This window comes from Helianthus annuus, chromosome 17 (genome assembly GCF_002127325.2).
Source record: "Helianthus annuus cultivar XRQ/B chromosome 17, HanXRQr2.0-SUNRISE, whole genome shotgun sequence".
Classification (NCBI taxonomy): Eukaryota; Viridiplantae; Streptophyta; class Magnoliopsida; order Asterales; family Asteraceae; genus Helianthus; species Helianthus annuus.
The window spans coordinates 10,399,482-10,410,499 of NC_035449.2; the positions used below are offsets into that span (position 1 = coordinate 10,399,482).

Sequence of the window (11,018 nt, forward strand, 5' to 3'; positions counted from 1 at the left end):
CGATCGACCGACCTGAAAGGTAGAGATACTTCAATGTTTTAAAATGCTACAACAAAAACTTCAAAAGTCAAACCATCATACACAAACACATCCTTCCCCAAAGGAAGAAACAATCCACTCGAACAGCCATCCGACCGGACAGTCGTCCGAACAAATTGTCACTCGCACGACCAGCTGTCCGATCCGACTAATATCCGATCGACCAGCTGATCGACCCACCAACACTTGTTTTCGTTTTACGCGTCACTTATCATTATGCTATCGAACTATTCAGGCTAACCCTAGTCCCAAGCGCTCCCTTCAATCCATCAACCGCTGTGAGTATACTCGATCCCTTTTTGCTTTACGCACTTTTGGGTAAATTCATATGTTTAAAACCTTTGGATTTAGTCTATGGAGATTTGTGTGGTCTTATTTCCCCACCAACACATGCTGGGAAGAAGTATATATTCTTACTTGTAGACGATTGCACTTTTTACAAGTGGGCGTATCTACTAACTTCCAAGGATCAAGCATTTAAAACTTTCAAGGAGATTAAAGAAAAGGTGGAAACAGAAACACGAACAAAGTTAAAGATGCTAAGGACAGACAGAGGGGGAGAATTTAGACAAAAACCAGCTCAAGTAACGAACTCAAAACTTTAAATTCAAATAACTAGATTTGATGCATGGGTAACTTAAAATTCGATTAGTAGAATACCCCTAGTTACAGAGGTATGGTAGGAAGACAGTCAAAAAGAAGGGACCATATATAAGTAAGCCTATAGGGGTTAACTTAGCAATATTTGACCTTTTTGCACATTTTACAATGTAACTAATTGAACATGACTTTAAAATTAAAAAAAGAGTAAATTACAATTTTGGCCTCTATGGTTTAATGATTATTGCTATATTTACAAAATCTAAAAGTCTTGCAATTTACATACCAAGCTTTAGAAAATCTAAAAGTCTTATAATTTACATACTGATGTTTCTTTTTTGTTGCAATTTAAGTCCACTAGACTAATTACATCCACATTCATGTTAAATCCAGGTCACATGACTGTCATGTGGAGAATCATCTCAATTGAAAGAAACACATATCACCTTTCTAAAACCCTCGTTTACACTGAATTATCTCAGAGGAAATTAAGGCCAGGTTATGATTACGTCAATAGTTCAGATTTGGTGTATAATGACGGGATGCATGGCGATTGGCTTCCTTGCCAATCAAAGAGGGTGGGCTTGGATTACTATCGGCGAGGGATGTCTCGTCTTTTGCCTTCGTGGCCTCCAGAGTGCAATCTTTGGAACTTCAAGATCATATTCTGCGAGCTTGTTGTATGGGTGATTTGGATTCGGACTTTAGGGCTGCGTTGGATGGTTTACAAGCCGTTCTTCCTGATGTTGACCTTGGCGGTTTTGCTAATAAAGTCACCGCCCCCCGTGAACCTCAAACCATTTTGGCGAGTGCTTTTTATGGTAAACCGTGAAGGAAATCAATGGTGTTTTCGGGTTATCCCCTCGGCAAAAAGCTGTTTTTGATTGTTTACGAGCCCCCCACGCTCAAGATTTCCTTACTGTTATCCCGATCGAGGGCTTGGGGCAATGTATGTCGGCAGTAGAATATCGGTCTGTCCTCAAATATCGATTGATGATACCATTGTACCCTGAGGATGAACCGTGCCCTGTTTGTCGGAAGGTGTGTCTTGATAGCTTCGGGGAACATGCCCTTCACTGCAAAAAGCTTCCTGGCTTCAAGTACAGACACGATCTGGTTAGAGATGTGTTGTTTGACGTTCTCAAGCGAGCTGGTATCGCTGCTAAAAAAGAGGCTCCGGTTAATTTCCTAACGGACCCGAAGGAGGGGAGGTCTTCCCTTCGACCAGCCGATGTGCTGGTTTTTGGATGGTCCGGGGGTAAGCATGCTTGCATTGATCTCACGGGGGTGTCGCCTCTTGCCGGTTTCAGGGGCAGTGGTTTTGTTCCAGGGCAAGCGACGCGGAAGGCTGAGGCGGGGAAAATATCCAAGCACGAGCAGGCCTGCATAGATAATCAACATGCCTTCCTTCCTTTCGCGTTCGATACCTTTGGTTGTCTGCCCCTGTGGCGTCCGGTTTCTTGAAGCGGGTTCAAAAGGCAGCACTTGCGCATGCGACAGTGTCTGTAGGCCATAGTTATGTGTTTAGCCGAGTAGGATTTGCAATTCAAAAGGGGGTGGCGGCGCAGCTTGTTGCCCGTCTACCAACCCATGATTTGTAATTTATTCTAACCTTCTAATTAGCAATAGACAAATTACTACAAAAAAAAAAAAAGTGAACAATCAAGGTACGTCTTGTTTTTAATCTATAATGTAAGGTTTTATTTTTTGAAAATTGTAACTTATCCCAAATAAATATATTCATATCTTCTTTTAATGTAATACATTATCAGGCTGGCACGTGGGTCCCGTACTCAGAGTTCCGCAAGGCATTCTCATGGATGCTACAAAAGAGCTATAATGAAATTTGTAATCTTTATTAAAATTTTGATTTTGTTGCTTAAATATTATAAATCATCTAGTTGATGTAGCCAATGAGGATCCAGAAAAGATGTACTCTAGATACGGAAGAGAACGCAAGTCGTGAGACTACATCCCTTTGCGATTAGAAGCACATTCCTTTTTCTCTTAGCTTGAATAATATCTATATTTTGTTATGTCTTTCGTGTTTTCTTTTAGTAGGATATTAACATCATCCAAATGTTTTTCAGATCCGTGAAGAGTTGTCTTCACCCAGATACTCTAATAATTGTGTGGCAGATGGTTTTGCAGGCGGTAGGGTGTCAGACTCGTACTAGTACTGAGGTGAGCTTTTGGTCCATAAAAAAAAATTACTAGTATTACCTTACCTAGGTAAATAATATACAGAGAAAACAAGCCGATAACCCGAGTGATTTAGAGGCTTAAATCAGTAGTTTTGGGTTCACTAAATCCGTACCTAGATGGGCAGGTTATAATGACTCAGTGGATTTTTCAAGTTTACTTTCAATTAAGATGGTTAATTACCAAAATGCCATCCACATGCCACTCATGTGACCTGGATTTAACATGAATGCGGATGGAGTTATCTAGTGAAATTAAATTGCAATAAAATAAAAACCTTGTTATGTAGATTGCAAAACTTTTGAATTTTGTTAAATATAGCAATAAGCACTAAACCACAGGGACCAAAACCGCAATTTACTGAATTAAAAATTAATTTGATATAGTTGTTCAATAAATTTATTTGATATATGACATATTTTTGATAGGTTCATACCATTATTTTATAGAAAGAATAGAAAAAAAACATATAAAAAGCTACTTAAAGGCTATTTATTTTTAAAAAAAATTACAGTACATTATTATAATATAATCTCGATAAATCTTTCTATACTAATAAATAAAAATCTTTTTTAGATACGTGTCATTCTCTGGTAATTTCTCACCTTTATTTTTTATTTATCTCTTTTATTAAATAATAATAATATTAAACATCAATTTAACTAAATCTATTTATCTCTTTTATTTTCATAATCTGAAATTGATTTCTTTTTTAACTTTAAAGTTTCAATTTTTGGCAATTTAAGTCTAAACTTTCAATCTTTGGTATTTTAACCCCTTTGATTAATTTGATTTTTCACTTCTACTTCAAAAGTTTTCATCTTTTGCAATTTAACCCCTTTAATTTTTTTTTACTTTCAACCCAAAGCTTTTCATCTTCACAATTTAATCTCAATACTTTTTTTTACTTTCAACTTTAGTCTCTTATATAATTTTCATCTTTCATATGTTCTCCGTTTAACGTGTCTTTCTAAATTTCCGAGTTAACACGTCACACGTGCGTGCGGGGTTTAACGATTTTTTCATCTATTTTTTTTTCCTGTTTGACATGTCCGTCGCAGCGCGTCTGTTTTTCCCGTTTGATAGGTCTGTCGCAACGTGCGCTTAATTATTTTTTTTATCAGTTTTACACATAGGCTCGTGATCATGTGAGAAACATTTGCCTTTCATCTAACATGATATATAACTAATAAATCCCCTGCCGCATTACGGCGGGTGGCAATTCTAGTGTTCAATAAATGAATATCTTTGTCAACAGTGTTTAAATTTACCCAATCCTGAATTGTTATATAGAAGCACGAAAAGAACAACAAATTCTACCGATAATGACAGAATAGATGTTAGATATGGAGAACTATTTTTAACATACGCAAAAGTGTTAAGAAAATTGAATAAAGCAAAACTAATCTGCTTCACGGTCAATTTGTATAGATTAAGGATAACCTGGTTGGCAAATATGTCAAGAAAATTGCATAAAATACACAAAAATGTTGTCCACGTGTTAATTGAACCCTTCAAAATGTGACCTGGTCCAAATCATTTCAATTATTTTTGAACCCCTTAGATGGCTAGTTATTTGCACCCCAATTTTGCCTTTGAACTTTACTATAAGTATTGGCCCAGTCCGGAAAAGTTTTGTGTTCATCCAGTCCAAAAGTTCTTTTAACTTTCCACAATGCAATCCAAAATCAACAACGTCATGCAGAAGTTTAATTTCGAAGGACAATCTTGTTCCCTTCAGTATTGGGAATACAAACAGAGTGGCCACAAGGGGCGTCTTACGGTGGCGGATCAACTTTTTGTTTCAAGTCGAAACCGGAGAGGGCTTCGGGAATACAGGAACCGCTGCCTCAAGAAAAAAGTTTCTGTTGGACCAGATACTGAGGTTGATCAAGAATATTTGGCTGGCCTTGCAGCTCAAAAAAAGGTTGCATTTGAAAGGACAAGCTGTGACCCTGACCAAATTTTGGGTCAGTTAGTTGTGCCTGTGTTTTCTTATCAAGGTGCTGATGAGAAACTCATAGGGGTCATCGAGCTTACCACGTTTTTCGCAAAAGAAAGTTATGAAGAAGATTTTAATCAGATTCAAAGTTTATTACAGGTTAGCTGTTTTAGTTCTTAGTTGTATGGGATAATTAATAATTTCATTTACCAGTTGACATTTTACCCTTCAAAAACTTGCTCATCTCTAAGGTTTCTTAAACTAGATACTACAGCAGAAAACTAAAATGTTGGTAACCCTCCTTTTTTAACTGTTACAAAAAAAAAAAAAAAAAACAAAAAAACAAAAAAAACAAAATCCTTTTAATAAAACTTGTTATGTCATACACAAGAGTACAACTGTAACTTTGGTAGAGTTTTTGCTCAAACTACCAAGTGAATAACTATTTCTTAAACTTTCTTTGATTTATTTGTTTTAAACCAGAAATTAGTATGCAAACATTTTTTTAAAGACAACCCATGCACACATTATTAATTTTTTTTTTTTTTTGAAATCCTTTGTAGAAGGAGAGCTTAGCTACCACATATATGGCGAACATATAATAAAGTCGAATATATTGAAAAGTGATTCAATACTCCCATGCTCGTGGAACTAAAGTTTGAGGAAGTCTTGTGCTCATGATCTCTCTGGCTATTTCGATCTATCCGTTTCAGTTTTTGAATTAGTTTGAAAATTTCTGCTGATTTGTGGCCTATCAAGTCTGGGTTTTTTGGATTGTTAGTTTGTTTAAGTTGCTTGTTTATTTAAGTCGTTTGATTGTAATTTTCACATTTCAGTTCACAAGCAATAAAGCAGTTGGGTGATCAATCATTGTTCGTGTTCTTGATTAATTATTATTGTAATGTAATGTAATATTAAAAGTTCTATACCATCCGAATATGTACTGAAGGATACCTTCACCTTTGGGGTTGCATGGCCAGTCGGAGTTTGATCACAATCACATTATCGTTAAATCTGTTGGATGATACTATATCCCCATATCTTCTTTGTTATTTTGCACTAAACCACGCTTTGTAGTTATGGATGACAACATAATTTTCTTTCTACTTATGCAGTTATGGTTTTGTATGGAGTTTCATTATCTGTGTTGGTGCACTTGTGTCTGTACTTTGTCTGTATTCGGTCATGATGTAAAACGATGTCCATGTTAGTCTTGTAAGTTTGACCAAGTCAACCGTCCTCCTGGTTTGACTTGGCCAAACAGTTAGTATATGGTTGTACAATGTCTGTGTCGAAGGTTGGAACATCGAAGGATTGCTTCTATCCTTCGATGACCTCGAAAGATATGCTTCGATGGATAATTGATGGACCTCGATAGATCATCCTTCGAGGTCCCTGTGAATCCTTCGATAGCAGTCTGATCGAAAGATGATCTTTCGATCAGTCATCCTGATCCTTCGACCAGACTTGCTGTGTTTGGGTATAAATACCCATGCAGTGTGTTCACTAGAAGATAGATGCACATAGACAGAAAGATAGACACTCGAGAGATAGGAGAGCATTCTGTCAAGAACACACACACTTAGAGAGTTTGCAAAACTGATTTGTAAACATTGAGCTTGTAACCGGAACCTTTCATTCGTATTAATACAAGTGGTGTTAATCGGTGAACTTTGTGTGTTGTGTTTGTGCTTGTTTCAACTCGGTTTGCATACTAGCTTGGATTCCGCACTTGCTAGTGTGTTAGTATAACAAGGTTAAGGTTGAACCTCATCCTCCGAGGGACCTACAAGTGGTATCAGAGCTAAGGCTCTTTACCTTGTTAAAAACCGGGTTTGTTCAAGGTCTTGGTGTGTTTGGTCACTTGGATTAGTACCCGTTTTTGGTGGTTTTCTTGCTTTTATAAACATAAAAACGTGTTCTAAACCAACCGGGTGTGTTAAAAAGCGGGTTGGGTAACTTAAAACTTGTGTTTAAGAAATTTGGTGATTTCCGACCAAATTCCGGTGTGTTCCGGTGACCGGACTTTCTGGATAAGATTTGCCATTTTGGGCATATTTTATTTGAAAATCTGAGTTGGTAGAGAAAGTACAGTCTGATCATACTCTTTTGCCGAAAGTTGACTGTCACACCCCGATTTCCACGTGTCTCACCGGTGGGCCCGGTGGGGGATTACCGTGACGATGTTGGCAACAATATAGTCAAACCACACAATTATATAATGCACAGCGGAAGCAAAAGATAAATATATATAACTTCAACCTCTGGTGATAATATCAATGTATTACAGAAGTTGAATATCCACAGTGGATCGTAAATAAAGATAAAGTATTGTTCCATTAGATACTGCAATCAAGCTTGCGAGACTTATCCCGACGCTAGGGAGCTAATACCAGCCAATTACGTTTAGGTACCTGCACTTAATCTTTTTGGGGAAAATACGTCAGTTTACACTGGTAAATACATTCAACTGACACATTTGAAAATGTTTATTAAAATTGATTTGAATGCACAAGGCACAAACTCTTTTATAACTTGGGAAAATTCATAATGATCTTGTGAACGTTTTACATGTTCTTTTATGCGTTCAGTAGCCCGGGTCGTGCCGGGTTAAAGATTTATAGACACACCACGTTTGCGTAAAACCGTAGTACAGAAACCAACGGCTACGTCTTTTAATTTTAATGTCGACACTTTATACCGGGTGTACGCCTACACCGGGATGTCGATGGTCGTGGCCATTTCGTAAAATGATGCCAAGGATATCCGGGACAACGGTCATTAAACCCCCCAAAGGCTTATAAGCAACAAAACTGTTTAAATGAGCCGATCATATTTAATCAATTAACCACCTAAGCGATGGAATTATATAATGCTCAATCAAGCGGTATTAGTATACCGTAACCCAAGCCCATATAGGGGAAATAAGTCAAAAGTATTTACCTTTGCAAGTATAATCCTTAATTAAGATCAAGTCACCGATAGCTTTTACTGGGGCTCCTAATCTGGAACGAAGGTCTTAATTAACCTCTTAGAATCCTAACGGTCCTTATATTAGCCGTAGCTTAAACCGGTTGATTCCGATATATATAGATATGGTTAATTCGCACGAAAAGGCGAAAACCGAGAATGGAGTATGATTTGGACCCAACAAGTTCAGTGACTTGTTTTATATGGGTTTATAGTTCATACTCTGGATTTTGGGGTTCAAATAATATAATTTGACCCATATCGGCTGTTGCACGGAAACTAGTTCCATGAGCCGTACCGTGTGCGCAAATAGGCGAAACGGTTAACTATGAGAGTCGTACGCTTATTTCCTAAGTCAATATGCCTTAAAAGTATTTTGGTATCAGTAGGATACCTTCCGTAATGCCCGTAACGAGTCTAAGTTTATATTATGCCCCGTAGGGGCTTTTCGGTCATTTTAAAGACTTTAAAAGGGCTTTTCGAGTTCTACAGGAAATCTGAGTTTCCCGACCAGCTTATAAAGCTTAAAATACTTTATTTATTATTTAAAATCAGTGGCAACTGGAATCGGGTCAAAAGACCTCGTAGAACTCCCGTTTTGGCCAAAAAGGGCATATTCGGTATTAACCGAACCGTAGCCATAACCGCAGGTTATGAGCAAGGTAAAATTTATTAAAAATCTTTAAAATTCCCAAAATATTATTTTACCACAGTGGGTAAAAGTTTTGGTGGCGAAAACTTGGGTTAGATGGGCGTTATGCTAATTGCGCCGTTATTTACAAAACTTTCTTAAAAGTGCGCCTTTTAGCATAACTCTCATTCTAGACCTCGGATTGACGTGAAACTTTAAGGACATGCTTATAATTTAATAAGTAAGGTTTTGGTCCGTTCACGTGTCCGAAATACTCGTTTTAATTTTAAAAGGCCGTTACGGTCAACTTTTAGGCGAATGACGGAAATACGTAAAAGACTCGGATAACTCATGAACCGACCACAGAGGCATATACCAACATGTGACCTGGTCCTAAGAGAGTCCTAAGGTATATTTATACCTCACTAAAACGGGTCAGAACTGAAGTCAAAGCAAAAGTCAAACTTTTGCGACATTCGGCTCCGAACCGGTTCTATATAGTAAATGATCGATTCAAACGAGCGCAAACAAGTTTATATACTTAATATCATGTTTTATGATTATCAAAACAGGTTCCATAACTTGTACATTACAGATTTTGCTTAAATCGCTAAAATAGCTTTCTGTTGACTTTTTAACCGCACGTTTGACTCGACATTTGACATAGTTAGAGTGGTGATCAGGGGGAACCATTTTAGAGGTTTATTACCCACATAAATACCAACTCCTAACCATTTTTGATCCGTCATACGACTGAACCATTACTGATTTATTGTAAAGTCAAACCGTAGTTACGACGGTTTGGTTTTTAGCTAAAAACTAAGCATAAACTGAACTATGGATGATCAAGGTAACTTACAGAAGTTAGTACTTGAATATGGAGCAGAGAAGAAACACTTGGGAGCCTTTAGAATGGCCAGAGATGTGTGTTTGAGTTGTTGTGAATGTTATGCACATAAAGGTGCTATTTATAGCCAAGAACAAGCCCCTATGATCATTACAACTACCACAATAGTCCAGAGATGATGGGTAGGTGTCCCTAAGGGTTATGGGTCGTGTAGGGGGCGCCCATGCTCCATTAATTGGTGTTTGATCGTTCAAAAGCTCCAAAAGGCAAGAAACTACAAAGTTTCTGCATCTGGGCACTTTACGCGGCCCGCATGGGAGTTCCCATGCATTTTAATGCGGGTCGCCTGAGTTTGATAAATCAGATGCGTAATTGAGGTGGCTCGCGGCCCGCCTCAACTTAAGCTTAACCTTCACGCGGGTCGCGTGAGGTTAAGATTTCAGGATTTTCAAATCCTTTTGCAATGATTGCAGAATCCAGCCATTAATAACGAAATCTTTCGTAATGATTTACCTGACCTTTCGATTTTGAAGGGGTAACTTTGCGGTTTGGCCCTCGGTTATTTACCGATAGGGGCCTCGTGTTATTTACCCGCATTATAAAGTCCCCGGTTTATTTATTAATTATTTAGAAAGCCTTAACTTTCATTATTGACGCTTTTAACCCTTCTTCTACGAATTCGATCGTAACTTTCTCGTTTCATATCGAAACTTCGCGAAATTCATATATATTATTTTAGTGAGGGTATAATACCGTTACAAGTCTTTGGAACGTTAAAGGGTCACTCAGAGGTATTATTAAACATGTTGACACAGTTAACCCCTGTAGTTTGTAATCTCTCACTTTCTTCCGCGTTTTGTTTTTGTACGATCTATAATTTATTCGTTTGAAGGTTTAAGCATTATTTAGGGATACTATACAGTATATTTACCCTTGTTGACATTTATAACCCTCGAATTTATATACTTTCAAGGTTTGTCAAAATTAGTCCTTTATTTATTATAGATGCCACGTGTAAACAAATGACACGTGTTTAACACATCATTGGACACAAAAATTCGAGGTGTTACATCCTCACCCCCTTAAAATAAATCTCGACCCGAGATTCACTCAAATAAATAGGGTATTTTTCTTTCATTGTAGCTCGACTTCCCACGTATATTCAGGACCTCTAACGAGCATCCCATTTGACTTTTACAATTGGTACGTGCTTTCTGCGAAGCTTCTTCACCTGTCGATCTTCAATCGACAAGGGTTTTTCTATAAACTTTAAGCTCTCATCTATATGCACATCTGTGTGTGGAATCACAACGACTCGTCGGCGAAGCACTTTTGAGATTGCAGATGTGGAACACATTGTGAATTCCATTGAGCTCTTCAGGCAAGTTCAGTTTATAGGCAACTGAGTCCGACTCGTTCAATGACCTCAAAAAGGCCCTATGTATCTCGGGACCAAGCTTGCCCTTCTTGCCGAAACGCATCACCCCTTCCAGGCGCGATATCCTTAAGTATACCTTTCACCCACTTCGAAGTGAAAATCCTTACGCTTGGATCCACCGTAGTCTTCTGCCTATCGCGGGCAAGCCTTGAGACGTTCCCCGGATCTGGACAACATTGTCCGTTGTCTGGAAAACAATCTCTTGGTCCCGACAATGTAGAGACCTCTCCTACTTCCGCCCAACAAACAGGCGATCTGCATTTCCTACCAATATAATGCCTCAAAAAGGCGAGCCTTTATGCCTGGTGTGGTAGCTATTATTGTAGGAAGAATTCCGATCAGGGGGTAG

At 38.1% G+C, this 11,018-nt stretch overlaps 1 protein-coding gene across 2 annotated transcripts; it reads left to right on the plus strand.

Annotated features, from left to right (window-relative positions):
* Positions 1 to 1,081: 1,081 nt before the first annotated feature.
* On the plus strand, positions 1,082 to 5,676 carry LOC110923307. 2 transcript variants are annotated; one of them, XM_022167441.2, is made up of 4 exons: positions 1,082 to 2,601; positions 2,730 to 2,823; positions 4,547 to 4,942; positions 5,347 to 5,676. In XM_022167441.2, the coding sequence occupies exons 1-4, from the start codon at positions 2,570 to 2,572 to the stop codon at positions 5,383 to 5,385; spliced, it is 561 nt and encodes a 186-aa protein (XP_022023133.2). In that variant the 5' UTR covers positions 1,082 to 2,569; the 3' UTR covers positions 5,386 to 5,676. The 2 variants fall into 2 exon arrangements, with proteins under 2 accessions (XP_022023133.2, XP_035842556.1); XM_035986663.1 differs by having other exon boundaries at positions 4,583 to 4,942; positions 5,347 to 5,675.
* The last annotated feature ends 5,342 nt before the right edge of the window (positions 5,677 to 11,018 follow it).

What these genes read in the sequence shown, in the direction of transcription:
- LOC110923307 (XM_022167441.2), top strand. Translation starts at nt 2,570, where the DNA reads ATGTACTCTAGATACGGAAGAGAACGCAAGTC. An exon ending in TACGGAAGAGAACGCAAGTC is followed by an intron (nt 2,602 to 2,729) that starts GTGAGACTACAT and finishes AATGTTTTTCAG; the next exon opens with ATCCGTGAAGAGTTGTCTTC. An exon ending in AGACTCGTACTAGTACTGAG is followed by an intron (nt 2,824 to 4,546) that starts GTGAGCTTTTGG and finishes AACGTCATGCAG; the next exon opens with AAGTTTAATTTCGAAGGACA.